Below are 18,179 nucleotides of genomic sequence, written 5' to 3'. Positions count from 1 at the left end.
CAAAAACTTTTAGCTGTACCCCCTAGCACGCTTTCTTTTATGTTGCACAGAGAACTAGGGCAGGGCTACATTTCTGATCGCATAGCAGTGGCCCCCTTAATCCGCTGGTTAAAAACCTGGTCTAGTCCCACCCCAACCCTGCACCAGTTTGTTTTAGAAGATTGTATAAGGCTTGATAGGGCTGCTGAAGTTCATTGGATAGGTTACATTTCACAGCAGCTAGTGAATATAGGGGGGCCCTGAGCTTTTTCCGCACCCCAGACAGAGTTGAAAGACAATTCATTGCCAGGAGGACGGTGGAAAGGGAAAACAGTGGACTCAATAAACCCACGATAAGACAATATTTCATATTGAGGCCTGGGACACCTGAACAACCTTTCTGGTCTTACATTGAAAATTGACACCATCGCTTTCTTTTAACTAGATTTGGGTTTAACTGTATTCACTGGTGTCTCACGGTCCCCAAGGGCTTTTCTAAGCCAGGGGCCTTAAAGACCTGCTCTTGTAACGACTTCTCGGACCAAGATCTTCTACATTTTATGTTTTTCTGTGTATTTTATAATGACCCCCAGGTAAAATATATCTTACCACTTTTAAAACGTAATTTTGCATACGTGAGGCGAGCTCTCATCCTACTAGACCTCTCCGCCGCCTTCGACACCGTCTGCCACCTTACACTACGCGCACGCCTCTACGCCGCAGAGATCCGAGACAAGGCTCTGGAATGGACCACCTCCTTCCTCTACGGCAGAACCCAGCGTGTACGCCTCACCCCGTTCCGTTCCGAAGCCTCCAAGATCATCTGCGGCATACCCCGAGGATCCTCCCTCAGCCCGACACTGTTCAACATTTGCCCCGCTCGCACAAGTCACCCGACAGCATGATCTCAACATAATCTTCTATGCCGACGACACTCAACTGATCCTCCCTCTCACCAAGGACCCCATCACCGCCAAAGCCAACCTCCATGAAGGAGTGAAGGCCGTCGCCGACTGGATGAAGATCAGCCGTCTGAAGCTGAACTCAGACAAGATGGAGATCCTCATCCTCGGCTCCAACCCATCAGCCTGGGACGACTCCTGGTGGCCAACGGCATTGGGGGCAGCCCCGACCCCCACCGACCACTGACGCAACCTGGGAATCATCCTCGACTCAATGCTCTCAATGACCAAGCAAGTCAACGCCGTCTCCTCGTCCTGCTTCAACACCCTCCGCATGCTCCGCAAGATCTACAGATGGATCCCGACAGATACAAGAAAGACAGTCACCCAGGCCTTCGTGAGCAGCAGACTCGACTACAGAGACGCCCTCTACGCGGTAGTCCCGACCAAGCTCATCAATCGACTACAACGCATCCAAAACGCCTCGGCACAACTGATCCTCGATGTACCACGACACGGCCACATCACTCCACACCTGAGAAACCTGTACTGGCTCCCCATCAACAAGAGGATATCCTTTAAACTCCTCATCCACACACAAGGCACTCCACAAGACCGGCGCAGCCTACCTCAACAGACGGCTCTCTTTCTACACCCCCAACCGCCAGCTATGCTCCGCCGACCTCTCACTCACCACCGTCCCGCACATCCGAAGAACAACCTCTGGCGGGAGATCCTTCTCCCACCTCGTCGCTAAGACATGGAACACCCTCCACTGAGCCTACGACAGACCCAAGACCTGCTGACCTTCAGGAGGATACTAAAGACATGGATGTTCCATCAGTAGCGGCCCCCACCTCCCCCTCAGCGCCTTGAGACCCTCACGGGTATGTAGTGCGCTTAACAAATGACTGATTGATTGATTGATTGATTGATTGTCCTCACATTTGATATGTTTTGGGGTTGCGAGATTTTTAACAGGCGCCCTCTGGCGAAGGAAAAAATTTGATCATGCACAGAACTGGTCTTAGAAATGTTATATTTTAGGGGGCATTGTTTTTAATTATTGCTAGTACTGTATAGATTGCACTTTAACTGGGTACATGAAAGCGAAGAAGATCTGTTTATTAGGGCTCTGAGAACCATACTTGGCAATTATATATGAATCTGCGACCTGCCCTTTATTTTGTATTCTATAGTTTTCAGCTTTTTACTCTTGGTTTGTGCAAATGTGCTTTTATGGTCATTTGTGGCATGGTGTGCTTTTCAGAAGACACATTAACCCTCTATGCTACTTTGATTCAAAACTGTGACTAGATAATTCAAAGATCTCTCCAGCAAATGTGTTAGCCATCAGAGTTATCTTACCATTATTGTTATTACCTGAGATTTAATGGGTACAGAAGCTCTCTGCAGCAGGTGCTTTAACCCCCATAAGTTATTTTAAAATGTAGACTTTGCAACCAATTAATCAGAACAGATTTACTGCCATGTGTCTCCTTGTGCCAATTTCTTTGTGGCTGAGTTAAAAAAAAAAGATGTATAAATTGAGGCCCAGATTTTACATCAGGGTTGTGTCACTTTTTTGGCTCAACCCTGAAGCAAAATCTAATTTGGTAAATCTGGTAATGCGCTCAAATGTACTAATAAAAAGAACTGCTAAACATGTGTGATGGCTTAAGATCTGCTGTCATTTCTTGTGATGTCACTTCCTGCGAGGTTATGGGTTGTTAGGTCACTTCCTGTGAAGCGACTTGCGATGTCACGCGCCGTGATGCATTACTTTGTGATGCAGAGGTGCAACTAGGACGAAATTTCGGGGTGGGGCGGACTAAGAAAAAATTTTGGGGGGTGGGGCGGACGGGTAATTCTTCCAGTTAAATGCAGAGTGGAGATGCAGAGGCTCTAAGAAGGGATGAGAAACAACAAAGCCTCATTAACAAGCAAATGGTATTTTAAAGACCTATGAAGTACTCTGGTGCGGCTGTGTACGTGCTCGGGAATCTGTCTCAGCCCGGGCTGCCACACACGACGGGGGGGCTGAAGCCCTTGAGCCCAATGGGCTTGGCGCGCCTGCTGTGATGTCACACACCATGTACTCACTTGCATACTGTCTAACTTGGTTAACCCTCCACTTCTCTTTTTAGGACTTGTGCCCTGAGTAGGGACTTTCATTTAAACACAAGTATTTTCGAGGATTCACAGAATCTCAATGAGTATGCAATCGAAAACTGCAGTATTTTACATTTCCAAGCAGACTCAGATGTCCTTTGTTGATTTTCAGCAAGGAGAACAATTTGCTGCAGTTTGCCTGGCCTATATGTACAACAGAACATTACAGAAACGAAAATAATTCTTTACTTCTACGTGGACAACTCATTTCTTATTTTACCCTTTCCTTGCACCTCATAAAATAAGGGAATGTATCGGATCCTCCCTCAGCCTGCAATGTACCTCAACTATATTCTTCACGAGAGTTAATTTCTATGAGAGAACCTGCAACGTGTTTGTGGATATCAATTAACGAATTCGGTTTTGGATGTTCACCAAACCTTGCTGAGAAACCGTGTTTGTATGCCTAGGACCCATAGGGCTCAAAGGGCTTCAGCACCCTCCGTCCTGTGTGCCCGGGCTGAGACAGCTTCCCGGGCACACAGACAGTTTTTGAGCTGCTGGAGGCTGGCTGGACACCCGAGTACTTCACAGTTCTTTAAAAGTCCATTTACTTGTTAACGAGGCGTTGTTGTTTTTCACCCCTTCTTAGAGCCCCTGCATCTACACTCTGCCTATTGCTGGAAGAATTAGCCGCCCCACCGAAATTTTTATAGCTCTCTCCCCCCACAAATGTGGCTTTTGTTGCGCCTCTGCCTAGGACTGCGATTGTTTTCTGCACAAACTGGATGCAAGAGAGAACCTTCAGCACTTTGCAAAAAATATATAATATGAGCTTTTTAAAGGAATATAACATGAACTTCTTTAAAGGAATACTGGTGCGTAGTAAATAAATATCAAGGTCTGATCTTTCGGATCCCAGCTGTCTTGTTTCTGCTTCATCATATTTGTAGTTCCCCTACGGAATAGTAGTTCTACATTTTTTTTTTTTTTGCAGACTTTGTATCAAACCGAAATAATAATGTTGCCAACATTCCCGTTGCTGGAAGAGCTATGCTCTCTGCGAATCACTGAGCGAGAGCGTCCTCGTCACCGACAGAACATGCGCTCGCGGTCGGTGCCACCAGTCGGATTTTCTGCCTACATTCCAATGCAGTGAGGTTTTGGAGAGTGGCAATAATGCAGCGAACATGTCTTTTCACACGGGAAAGCGGAGAAAATCCCGGGCAAGCTTTGAACCCCTGCACGAGCATATGGCGCTGAATGCAGACTGGATTGCGCGTTTCAGGCTGCAGCTGCTCCGTTCATGCCCAGTCCCGACTGTCAAAACTTGGAGTATAGTGTTAGAATTCCAACAGTGTTTATTGTGTGGCAGGCGTAGTTTAGAAAACGATACCCCCATAAGAGTAATATTCAGAGAAGCGCAGTGACTGCGGTGTATCACCATGAAGTCTCAGCAAGAGAGTGTTCCTTCTGCAATCCGGTTAACCACTCTTATGTGGTGTCACGTGTTGACATCGTCCAGCTGTTAAACTCACTTCCTGCTTTTATATGCTATTATATGTGAAAGGCAGGAGGAAGAATGCAAACCCCACGCAACAAAATGTCCAATGTTAAACTGCGGTTTAGAGAAACCATTCACAATCAAACTAAACAAGGGCAAAGGAACGAATGCCATGCCAATGCCGGACCTGTTGACTTTGTCAGTGCTTTCAAGTAACTGGCAGTGTTCCGCGGGAGGTAAAGACGTCCTTTCTGTTAAGTACCCGCAACTTTGGGTTTTATTTATCTAGGAGTAAACAAAAATGGGTCCTTTGACACAAACATGATTATAAATGCTCAGTATTCAACCATTTGGCAAGAAGATACACAAGTGTTCAACCCTACAAAATGGATGGAATCACCTATTGTTCCCTCAGTTAATGAGTTTTCGTAAGATTCCGCTTAATTCCATCTTAAATTTTTCTGCTTCATTGAGATTAAATAAAGATGTGGCTGCTACCAGATAATGTCCACGTGACAACCTCTAAACCATAATACACTAGAAAGGGGCATAACTCAAAGGGAAATATTTCTAATGACAGTCAGATATGCTTTGCAATGTGGTAATTAGTTGCTGGAAGGGACAAGTTAATATTCTAATACAGTTTTAAATAAGCAAAATCTACCTACCATGTCCTAAAGGCTAAGCTGTCCAGCTAGATTCTAGCAAAGCTACTTAAAGAGAGAAGATGAATAAACAACTCCCTTCTATTGACCTGATGTCTGCTACACTTAGTTTAGATGAAAAACATCGTTACCATATCCCTACAAAGAACATGTACTGGACGTAATATGCCATTTTGTTTACAAAGATTACACATAATACGCAAAATATTTTTTGGTAGTTGTCTGTGTAAAAACTGACGGGTTTATGTCGTCATATGCACAAACCACAAAAGATACATGATCCATATGGTGCGTGGAGATCTACATAAAAATGGTACTTGGGGTATTATATTAGTACAAAATAACACAAGATCCTTGCTCGATGTATTGGTATATGGTGGTTATGTGCATGATATATTCCACTTGAACTAGTTAGCTGCCTGCAAAAATGACGTGAAAAGCATGGACTTAAAATGAAAAATTATGTAAAAGTGCACAAAACCCCATAATCAGGATGCTCTCATAATAATTCTTCCAGGCCTACTCAAGTTCAATCTACAAAAATGCCCACCTTTACTGTTGGCCTTGGAGTTTGTCCTGAGAGCAAGCAATTGTACCTACATTTTAAAAAAAAACTGATAAAATCCCTACTGTTTGATAAGATAATCATTGAAATAGCAATGGCCAGATAAAAGAAGTCCGAACAAAAGGTCCACGTGAAACATGGTTGGACAGTATGCCATGGACATTATGAAGTTCAAAGTAACTGAAGTTTTGTCTCGCAAATGGAGCAGCAGGCTCGTCTGCCCCATCATTACAAAATACATAACTTGGAAACAAAAAGCTCAAACAGTCATCTCAGTGTCTAATTTGAGCCGGCGGTCGCAGGTGCTTGGTACTGGCACTTAATTTTCAACACCGGCACTAATGACAGTCCACCACATGGTGGTGCTGTTTGCCTAAATTTTAGATGAGCATAACAACAGTTTTGAATAACTCAAAATTGTGAGGCATTGGGTTATTGGTTGATGGGGTGTCAGACTACCCAATCAACAGCCTGACTCCTTGTTAGGGTGAATCACAAAAGACACTAAATTAAACTGTGCTTAACTCTCTAGTAGCTTGGCACAAAAGCAGTCAGGATTAATTTAGCGGCAATGTGTAAAGTATTTATGCAGCACTTAAACAGTAATAAAGTGAAAACACAAGACAAGAAAAATCCCACACCAATTAAAAATATAGAGTAAAATTAAATAAACTATTTTTATTTTTAATAAACTATTTTTTATTATTTATAAACAACGTTTTTTAAATTATTTTTAATAAACAATCGGTAGAACCAGAAGTATAAAATGTCAAAGATTTAACTAAGTATAGCACCTAAAAGTAAAGCACCACTTTAGGGTATCTGGTTGTGCTAGAACGGAGGAAAGTCACAAGTTCAGGCTGATGACGTGGGGGCACTGGCCAGGGACCAGGTTAGTCCAGATGAAAAAGTTACCTTCTCAAAGTTTGGTACAACAATGCAGTTGGAAGTGCTTCTACTTCCATTGTGGCTATTATTATTATTATTAATCATATTATTTTAAATTTGTATGGTGCACAGCTACCCGGAGGTTTCCCGGCACCTTCGGACCCACATTATGAAGAGAAGAGCCAAGCTCTGCTGATTAAATAGCCATGTTTTTATCTCTTTCCGGAATTTAAGGTAACTCGTTTCATCCGTAATTGGAGTGGAAGTGAGTTCCACAGGGAAGGAGCCAGATAGGCAAAAGAGAGGCCGCTCATTCCGGCTCGTTTATTCCTTGGAACTTGGAACTTCAGCTGGATGGAGGACCGTAAAAGATGTGAGGGGAGATAGGGATGCATCAAGGCACCCAGATAGTCGGGTGCAAAGCCCATATTTATCTTATGCATATAGCAAAGGGCCTTAAATGTGTCACGATTGCCAATTCACAGCCAGTGGAGTTCACAGAGGGGACCAGTGGTGGAGGCCATTCTGGGTAACTGGCACAGTAGTCTGGCTGCCGAATTTTGTACCACTTGCAGTTTACGAAGCACTTCCTTACTTGCGCCCAGATATAACACATTTCCGTAATCCAGTCTTGACACCACCAGGGCCTGGATGACGTTTTTTCGTGTGGAAGACTGAAGCATCCAGAGAATTTTCCTAAGCCACTTTAGGATAGTAAAACAGGTAGAGGCAACCTTGACCACTGGCGGCTTCATAGACAACTGATTGTCAATGATAAAGCCAAGGTTGCGAGCTGATTGTGAGGGAAGAGGGATGTTACCCATTTGAGGTGGCCAGTGTTAGGGGCCCCAAAGAGTTTTGTTACCTCCAAAGTTCTGTTTTCCCACCATTCAGTTTCAGTTTGTTAACATACATCCAGTCTGCTATCTTTTTTAGCCCCAGCTGATGAGAAGATCCTTCAGCAGTATCTTTAGAGGATAAAGAGAAGGTAATCTGGGTGTCATCCGCATAAGAATATATTGTCAGCCCCGCTTCTTCTGCTATCGCAGCCAAAGGGCTGACATAGATGTTGTAAAGCAGTGGGCTAAGTATGGAAACCTGAGGGACTCCATAAGTGGTGTCGTGAATCTAAGAGTCAGCATATGGGGAGAAGACCTGGAAGGTCCTGTTGGACAAGAAACTGGACATCAACTTGCGTGCAGAGCTGACAATGCCCTTCGACTGTAGAAGTTGTAAAAGAGCCGTGTGGGAAACCGTGTCGAACGCAGCACTCAAGTCCAGTAAAAGTGCCTACAGATTGTTTGGGAATAACCCCAAACAAATGAATTTGTGAGTGTTCACTGTGTTTTCAAGGGCCCAAAATAACGCTCCAGACATATTTTCTGATTTACCACATGGGTAATCTCGCTTAGCGAGAGCAATATATTACCAATTCACATTCTGTGAATGAAGATGTGAGAATTTTCTCATGTACAACAGCTTTTCCTATCTTTTCTTTAAAGCATGGTTTAATTCATCCAGAGAATACATTCTTTAAGTGGATGTAAATATCAATGGTTTTAGGAGCCCTTGGTTTGCGCCGTTAATCCTGAACAATGTGCATCAGAAAGATCGGTTTGTAACGTACAAGAGGACAAGTAACTAAAAATTACAGAACATTTTCTGCAGTAATCCTGACTGCACCACTTTGACTGTCTGCCAACCTGTAATATTTTTCTATTTGTCAATATATTGAATTCTCGCAATGTTTTATCTTTTCATAGCCTGCAAAAAGGAGGACTGCAAACAGACCAAAGCTCCCTCCTGCCCCGCGCACCGAACCCTGACCGTGAAGAAGACCCAATGTTGTGATGAGTATGAATGCATGTGTAGCTGTACCAATTCCACAGTCAACTGCCCCGCAGGATATTTGTCAACCTCCCTCACCAACGACTGTGGCTGCACATGGACTACATGTGTGCCAGATAAGGTGAGGGAACTACGACAAAATTGTTGCAATGAAAATATGTAAATATTTGAAACCTATTTGTATGTCACAATTGTCACCAATGTTTTTGTATGTTCTATGTTCACTTGGGACGCCATGCACTTGTGTTAATCAATTTAAAAAGCACATTTATATAAATGACTTACATTCAGCAGTGTCTCGTTGTATAAGGTTGTTGTGTCCCTCTCTGACATCTATTTACGCATGTGTATCGCCATTGTGCTATAGATTACTATATATTATAAACACCGTCTTCAGGAACCATTGCTCATTGTTACACGATGAAGTAAGAAAGACATGTCAATGTGAGACATAAGAAGAGTGAAAAAAGAGGTTCTGAGAAGGGAGGTGAGCATGTTACCCCTGGTACTAAAATAACAGAGGAGTTAAAGAAAATGGCTCATGGTAAAACACATCACGAGGTTGAAAGTGTGATTGGAGATAAATAAGCTATATTTGATTATGTTGTGCTTTTTAGGCGTCACCTACCAAGCACTATACGCTGTCTGGATAGGAAAGGCTTGTTGTTGGCTTGCCAAGACCTTACAGTGTCCATACAGCTTTCCCATTGCTTACCATTTGTTTGCTTTATTGTTACTCTCATTGTTTTATTTCTTATTGGATGACATTCCTTCTCCCTCTTGTTCCATCATGTGTTTGTGCCATGAAGCCTATCCTTTTTACCATCTTTTGTGTTGGCTGACTTGTATCCTTCTACTGCTCACTTTTAGTGAACTACTTATTAATTTTAGCTTAAGTATTACTTGAGGATGTATGTACTTTCCAGCTCTCTCTCCCCACCAAATATCTTTCCCAGTGCTCCATGTTGCTGTCTCCCTCATCTTGCAAGCTCTCTCCTGTGGTCATCTATGCCCGGCAAATTCTCCCTCCTCACTTGTGCTCTCTGTTTCTTTCTTGCACATCTGCTTCAACCCCGACCCCTGTGTTGCTCCTCCTCCTGTACCCCTTTCTTCCTCCCCTGTAGGTGGATGCTTGAACCCACCTACTCCTGCAGCAAATTTGCTTTGTTTCTATTTCAAGTTTTTAAAATTTCATAATCCATCTCGGTGACCCTTGACCCTGTTCGCAGGGCCGGTCGCTCCATTCACCGCACGGCCCCCGTGTGCCCTGGTCACTGCTGCTGCCGCATCTCTCGCCGCCTCTCCTGCTGCCCTTCTACCCTGTGACTCTCCCTACCTCCGTGCCCTCTCTGCTTGGGCCACTCTGTTTTGCTTTTGTTTGCTGCATTGTGTTGTGCCTCTGTCCTCGAGACTCGCCCCCTCGCCGTGACTGGTTTCCCGCTCTTGTCTCCCTCCGCTCCTCGCCGCTGCTCCCCTGCGGCCCGCCCCCTTTTCCTGCTCTTCCCGATCCCGCTCCCCATTCACCGCCCCGCTCCGGCCTCCCAGCTGCTCCTCCCTCCCACTTCGCCATATATGGCGGAGACCGTGCGTACGCGCAGCGGCCACGCGCTGCGGGCGCGCCGATTGCACGCCAAAGGCGTGCCAAAGGCAAGCCCGTCCACGCCTGGACCGTGCCCAGCGCCAGAACCCCTGGACCCCGTCGGAGCCAGACCACCCGACGGAGATGCGACGCCACCACCCTCCACGCACTCAACACCGGCCGACAGCCAGCCTGCTACCGAGCCACCCCGAAACGCACCCACGGAGCATTCACCTGCCGCGCCTGCAAGTTCACCTGCCCTCGGTCCGGCACCGCGCCCGTCAGTACTGGCGCCAACCACCTCGAATGCATCCTGCTCAACACCCGCTCCGTCCACAAACACACCGCCGAACTCTGGGACCTCCTCGACTCCACAGCGCCGGACGTCGCCTTCCTCACGGAAACCTAGATGAACGCCTCCTCAGCCCCCGACATCGCCATAGCCATCCTGGACGGCTACAAGATCATCCGGATGGACCGCGTCAACCAAGCCGGAGGGGGCATCGCCATTGTCCACAGAAACACCATCCACATCACGACCGACAACAACGACGTCATCACCACCGCTGAGCACCTTCACTTCAAGATACACACCGACCCCAAGACCACCCTCAGAGGTACCCTCATCTACAGACTCCCGGGACCACGCACCCACTTCAGCGAAGCCTTCGCAGACTTCATCAGCCCGCTCGCTCTCGCCTCCTCCGACTACATCCTCCTAGGGGACCTCAACTTCCACCTGGAGAATAACAAGGACAACAACACCACCTCCCTGCTAGACAACCTCGCAACCTCGGACTCAAGCAACTGGTCAACACCCCCACCCACTGAGCCGGCCACATGCTCGACCCCGTCTTGTCCTCCAGCAACCATGTCTCCTTCAACCACGCCACCGAACTTCACTGGACCCATCACAGCTGCGTCCATTTCAACTTCAGGAAAACAACGACCCACCACCGCCCGCAACAAGCACCCCGAAGATGCTGGAGCAAGATCACCACCGACCAGCTCACCACCTCCCTGAGCCAAAACCCACCCACCAACACTACGGACCCCAACGAAGCGGCCCACAACCTCACAAAGTGGATCACTGACTGCGCCGATGCCCTCACACCACTGAAGAACCCCCCAAGCAACCCTGACAGCAAAAAAGCCTCTTGGTTCACCAACGATCTCAAAGACTCCAAGAAATCCTGCCGTGCCCTCAAGAAATCCTGGCGCCACGACCAATCAGAGGAAAACATGACATCCCTCAAGAACGCCATCCGCGAACACCACCAGCTGATCCGCACCACCAAAAGGTCATCCTTCAAAGAGCGGCTGGACAACAATGCCCACAACAGCAAGGAACTCTTCAGCATCGTGAAAGAGCTCTCCAACCCCAACGCCAGCAACAACGACATCACGTCATCACAAGACCTCTGCAACTCCCTCACCACGTTCTTCCACCGCAAGATCGCCGATATACCTGACAGCTTCGGTGCTCAGACCACAGACCCTACCACCGAACCAGCGCCCCCCACCACCACCCTCCCCACCGGGACCCCCGTCAGCACGGAAGACACCACCCACACGATGAACACCATCCACTCAGGCTCCCCAACCGACCCCTGCCCACACCACATCTTCAACAAAGCGGACTCCATCATCGCACCCCAACTCCGGGACATCATTAACAACTCCTTCGCATCCGTTGATCTCCGCTGGAAGCACGCGGAGATCAACGCCCTTCTGAAGAAACCCACCGCAGACCCCACTGACCTCTAGAACTTCCGCCCCATCTCGCTCCTCCCCTTCCCCGCAAAAGTCATCGAGAAAACCGTCAACAAGCAGCTGACCGCCTTCCTCGAGACGAACGGCTCCCTCGACCCATCGCAGTCCGGATTACGAGTGAACCACAGCACCGAGAGGGCCCTCATCTCAGCCACCGACGACATCAGGACCCTGCTGGACAACGGGGAAACTGCCGCCCTCATTCTCCTCGACCTATCGGCTGCTTTCGACACGGTCTGCCACCGCACCCTGACAACCCGCCTCCACCACGCCGGAATCCAAGGAAAGGCCCTGGAATGGATCACCTCCTTCCTCTCCGACAGAACCCAAAGAGTCCGTCTCCCGCCCTTCCGCGCAGCAGCCACCAAGATCATCTGCGGCGTACCCCAAGGCTCCTCGCTCAGCCCCACCCTCTTCAAAGTCTACATGAGCCCCCTCGCAGCCATCGCAGGCAAGCACAACCTCAACATCATCTCCTACGCCGACGATACCCAACTGATCCTCTCCCTCACCAACGACCCCGCCACCGCCAAGGCCAGCTTCCAGGAAGGTCTGAAAGACGTCGCAGAATGGATGAAGCTCAGCCGGCTGAAACTGAACTAAGACAAGACGGAAGTCCTCATCCTCGGCCCATTCATCTCCACCTGGGACGACTCCTCGTGGCCCCCGGCTCTAGGCACCCCCCCCAAGCCCACGGACCACGCACGCAACCTGGGTTTCATCCTCGACTCCTCCCTCACGATGACCAGGCAAGTCAACGCCGTCACCTCTTCCTGCTTCAACACCCTCCGCATGCTCCGAAAGATCTTCAGTTGGATCCCCACTGGAACCAGGAAGACGGTCACACAGGCCCTCGTCACCAGCCGACTGGACTACGGGAACGCTCTCTACGCAGGGACCACTGCCAAACTTCAGAAAAGACTCCAGCGCATACAGAACGCATCCGCACGACTCGTCCTGGACATTCCCCGACACAACCACATCTCCACCCACTTGAGAGACCTGCACTGGCTCCCTGTCAGCAAGAGGATCACGTTCAGACTCCTCACCCACACACACAAAGCTCTCCACAACATGGGTACCGAATACCTCAACAACCGCCTCACGTTCTACACACCTACCCGCCAGCTCCGCTCCGCCAGCCTCGCCCTCGCCGGCGTTCCACGTATCCACAGAACCACCACCGGAGGAAGATCCTTCACCTACCTAGCGGCCAAGACGTGGAACACCCTCCCCACCCACCCACGACTGACCCAGGACCATCTCTCCTTCAGGAAACAACTCAAGACCTGACTGTTCAGCAGTAGCGCCCCCCCCTCCCAGCGCCTTGAGACCCTCGCGGGTGAGTAGTGCACTCTATAAATTTCATGATTGATTGATCCGTAGATAAAACAAATACCTACGCGTGTGCCTACAAAATGATAGGGCTGCATCATCATGCTTTTTTCTCTTTTGACCTTGCTTCACAGCATCGCCGAATCGCATTGGCAAAACCTGTTGCCTTTGCAGGTGCTTGTTTCCACATGTTTTCTCCAAGCTGGTCACTCAAGTACCATGTTTGTTTCCATCTCTATTTCCAGGTGCTCCCCCATGCATTCTCTGCCCTTTTTCGAAAATACTGCATTTTCCTAGAATTATGTTTCCCCTTTAAAAAATTATTGTTGATTATGCTACATAATTCTTTCCTTTTTATATCTCATTTCCGTTCTATCTTTTGGCCACTGTAAGAATTGTGGGCCTGTTGTGCGATTCCAGAATGAACAGCTACTTGTGGGAGTCATATCTCCAGCATAAACGCTTGCAGATCATTGGCCCACATCGGGAAAGGCCGCATGTTGTTGCCATGGTTGCACCAATTTACAGATTATTGGCAAACCTCAATTAGTTGATAGAAGTCTGCTGTTCGTTTAATGGAAACCCGCTTTCTTTTAATATGCAAACACTAATGCACATTTCCGATTGGAATACGAAGTTCTGTTTACATTCTACCACATAGTCCAATACAAAAGGGCATGATGTCGTGTTAAAAATATTCGTAGAGCGCACGTACACCTTATAGTTTCTTGTCGCTATGATGCTCCCTAGTCTACATGTATTGCCAGCTAAGCATGTGAAGGTTTCTAAAACCATTCCCTCTGCTTTCAGGTTTGTGTGCACCAGAAGATTGTCTATCCTGTCGGCAGCTCCTGGGAGGATGGCTGCACAACATGCGCATGCACAGACATGGAAGATGCCGTCACAGGGCTCCGCATTTCAGAATGCATCCAGAAGGTCTGCAATAAGGACTGTCCTCAGGTGAGTGGGTTAATAAGTTAATTGAAAGGGGTCTGTGACACACTGAGAGAGGACACCATCCTCACTTTGAAGAAACCGCAGCCTGGGTGACAGAAACCCTTGTGGAAATGCAACTGAAATGTAAAGCAAGTGAACCATATTGACCAGCTTTGTGGATACTTTAATATATCCTAACATATGTATGCACTGACAAAAGTCATTAGTTGCTTGCTGTGAAAAGAAAACTGGTGTTTAACACGGTGGTTTTAAATTCGTATTTGATCGGTTTTGGACACGAGTTTAAAAAGACCTTTTCTTAAATGAAGAGGTGGAGCCACGAGTTCTTGATAAACAGGTTTTATGGGTATTTTCAACGGAAGAACAGCTCAGCTACCCATCCAGATCTGTCCACCAGCTTCCAACATTTGAAATCCAACATTCCTAGCCCTTCTCTGCATTGTAGAATATACTTATGCTAAGACACATTACCACACATCTCCCTCACCTATAATAAAATATAAGAACTAAGGGGCTCATTATGAGGCGGGCGGACATCAGTCCACCCGCCATCATAACGTGATGGGACCGCCTACCAGACGTACGGCGGTCCCACCAGTGCAATTAGGATGCACCTGCCATACTGGCGAGCGCATCCTGGCCTTTTAACATTGTGGATGGTGCTGCTGACTGCAGCACCGTCCGCAATGCCAAAAGGGCATGCACAGCATTTCCCTGCACCACGTGGCAGGCACCACATGGTGTCTGCCACTTGGTGCAGGCGAACTGCAGCCATGGTACCCCCCCCAGTGCACCCCCACACACACACCGAGGGCACCCGCAATGGGCCCACAAGGCCAGTTTCTGCCTGTCTTTTTGCAGCGGGATATCCGCTGCAAAAAGATAGGCGGAAGGACATATCATAATTACTATGACGGTGTCCGCATGGCACCGCCACAATGTTGCCCTGGTTCTGTGTTCCGCAAGGCGGGCGGAAAAGGACCGCCTTGCGGACCATGGAGGATGGACTTTCCGTCCGCCGCGGAACAATTGTGATTCCGCCCGCCATCCTAATTTGGCTGTGGGAATTTTCAGTAAGACGGCAGAAGCACCCCCACCGCCAGCCGGATGGCCCTGGGTATCGCGGCAGACGCAAAGTCCGTCAGCCACTTTGTTGCTAAAAGCATTTGCACTGATTGCCTGGCGGACGGTGCAGTGCCCCTGCCTAATCAGTATGTGGGTTTGGAAAGGCCTTTCTATGCAGGGATTAGTTTGGGAGCCCGTTGCGGTGGGGAGTGTTGCTGCACTGGGGGGTACCCATGGTACCCCCCCTCATTTCCATTCACCAATTGGAAGGCACTGCGTGGTGCCTGTCACATAGTGCAGGGAAATTCTATGCAGGCACTTTTCACATTGCGTGTGGTGCTGCAGTCAGCAGCACCGCCCTCAATGTGAAAAGCCCAGGATGTGCCCACCAGTATGTCGGGTGCATCCTAATCGCAGTGGTGAGACCGCCGCATGTCTGGCGGCGGTCCCAAACACCGCTATGATGGCGGGCTGAATTTGTGATGGGAAAGTCTGCGCAGCAGAAGCGTTGTGTCGGTTCTGCTCGAGGGTATTTAGACATCAAGTCTAAAATATCGGGATATTCAAATATCATCAGCAAGAATATCGATGTCAAGAAAATCGATTTTTTTAAAATATAGAATTCATTACTATCGTTTGCAAAAATATAGGGCCCCTTTAGGATGGCGAGCGGATCGCCCCTGCCGGCCCACAATGGGCCCCCAAAGCTATCCCCTGCCAACCTTTCCATGGCTGCATTGCCGCCATGGAAAGGACTTTGAAAACAAACATTCTAATATGGATGGCGGTGCCACCATGTTAAGGCCCCAGTCCGCCCAGCCGGCAATCGGAATGACCGGCGGAAAACCGGTGGACGCACTTTGCCGTGCCGGCGGTGGCGATCCACACGCCATCCTAATCACCCCCATAGTCGAGTGCTCAGACAGGACCTTTGTGATGAGCAAGTGCGGAAGGTGACAGCTCCTCCCCGTCTTTTATTCAGAATGCCTCATCCTGCCAACACCTATATTACCTTTGTCTTACTTTCTGGGACAATACACAAAGACCAGCTCCCCACTACACCTAGTCATGTGACTCAGGATCAGGCTGCAGGCACCAAATGGGTTGGACAAGAAAATGTCAACTTTCTAAAAGTGGGATTTTCAGAATTGCGTCAAAAAATATGACTTTATCATTGAAGTGGGTCTTTAATTACAATTCTTTTGACACCAAATTCCACCTGTCCATCTCCTCCCAAATGTAACTTACAGCTTATTAAATGTAAAAAAGTAACTCCAGTTTTATCCTACGTAAAGGTAGCCTTAGCCTTTGCAGTAGTGAAAAACAAATGTAGGAGTTTTTTACTACTTGGACATGTAAAACTTTAAAGTACATGTTCTACTGTTAAATACACTGCAACCTGCTCTCTTGGCTGTTCAGGGTCTACCCTAGGGGTGACTTATATGTGTTAAAAAGGAAAGTTTAGGCCTAGAAAAGGTTTATTTTTACGGGTTGAAATGGCATTTTAAAACTGCTCACGTAGGCTGCCATGACAGTCCTGAGACATGTTTACAGAGCTACTTAAGTAGTGACACAATCAGTACTGCTACAGCCCACTAGTAGCATTTAATTTACAGGCCCTGGGTACACAAAGATCACTTTACTTGGGTTCTACAAGTAAATTAAATAGGCCAATTGGATGTAAGACAATGCTACTATGTCTTAAGGAGATAGCACAAGCATTTTAGCACTGGTTAGCAGTGTAAAGAGCAAAAAATCCTAAAGCCAGCAAAACAGGAGGGTAGAAGGCAAAATGTTAGTTGAAAACTACAAGGATTCCAGGTCCAACACTTTTTTCATCTGATCAAGTCATATTAAATTATAATAAAATGAACCTTTATGTAGTATGCTGTTCGTGTTCATGTTCTGCCATTATCTCCCCCCCCTGCTCAGCCAGTATCAATGTGCTGTGTGCTGCATGGAATGTTAGAGTCCGGATGCGTATTGGAATGTTGGTTGCCTGTGAGGTGAAGTGTGACAGCTGGAGAATGGGCTGAGCAGCAGGCAGGCTGCTCCTGGTGGGGCTGCTTCAGAAGAACCTATATACCTGTAACTAACTACAATAAATCTACTTAATCTACATCTTACCAGCATGGACCTTCATTACTACATCCAGAGAAAAGCAAATGCAAGAAACCAAGTTGTTCTTCACAGTACAACAAAGATGACCGGAAGCAAGCAAGACGTTCCTTTCAGAATACCAAAGATGTCAACAAGAAGCAAGTAAAAATGAAGTGCAACTCCCTGCAGCCCCACCAGTGTCTTTCCATCAGACAACCCCAATCTAACCGTGCTGCGCTCATTGACATTTTCATGGACTTTGGATTTACCATTTCAGTCTGTAGTAGGCTCTCTACAACTTTCTGAAAGATGTTTATCTCACCATGATTTTCAAATGGTGGTAAGAAGATGTTGTTGTGAAAGGTCTGCCTGCATATTACTTTGAGTTCATTATGAGTGTTTTCTGTGTCTGTCAGGGAACATTGTGGCTGACGCGGTGGATTGCTCTCGCTACATTGTGTGATCCTGAGCACATTTTACTTACTTTCCTGGGGCATGGAACCAGAAGTGGCTGGCGTGTTTGGTCATGTCATATTTCTGAGGTGAAAACAATCTACACTGGTCAGGAGTTCAACTTTCTCCACATAAAACGTCTTGGCTGAAAGGGATATCCTTTTATTCGCTGCCTTTGCATTTGTATGTGTATCTCTGTCGTGGTACCGGTGGATAGAGAAGACTATTTGCTGTGTATTTTGCACAAGGTGTGGTGAGTTTCTCAATATTTCTCTTCAAATACTACTATGAACTGCCAGTATAGTGGCCGTTTCAACTATTATTTTGTTTGCTGGTCAGTGCCCCTGCTGCTTCCCTCACTCATGAAAACCATGCCAATCATCCCGATGACGGGAGCCCTCTGTGACGACACACCAGCACTGGCTGAGGGACACTGTTTGGCGACCAAGCACAC

The 18,179-nt window shown here is 47.4% G+C and overlaps 1 protein-coding gene across 1 annotated transcript in view; it reads left to right on the top strand.

Moving 5' to 3' along the window:
* The window catches only part of VWF (von Willebrand factor), a 1,169,185-nt gene that overhangs the window by 892,963 nt on the left and 258,043 nt on the right, over window positions 1-18,179 (top strand). Inside the window, exons 42-43 of the mRNA XM_078673989.1 lie at window positions 8,379-8,584; window positions 13,961-14,110. Coding sequence (XP_078530115.1) covers window positions 8,379-8,584; window positions 13,961-14,110 — 356 coding nt within the window. The remainder of the gene's footprint in view (window positions 1-8,378; window positions 8,585-13,960; window positions 14,111-18,179) is intronic.

Source organism: Lissotriton helveticus, chromosome 1_1 (genome assembly GCF_964261635.1).
Source record: "Lissotriton helveticus chromosome 1_1, aLisHel1.1, whole genome shotgun sequence".
Lineage (NCBI taxonomy): Eukaryota > Metazoa > Chordata > Amphibia > Caudata > Salamandridae > Lissotriton > Lissotriton helveticus.
The sequence above is the reverse complement of the archived record's forward strand: the minus strand, read 5'-3'. Positions and strand labels throughout refer to the sequence as shown.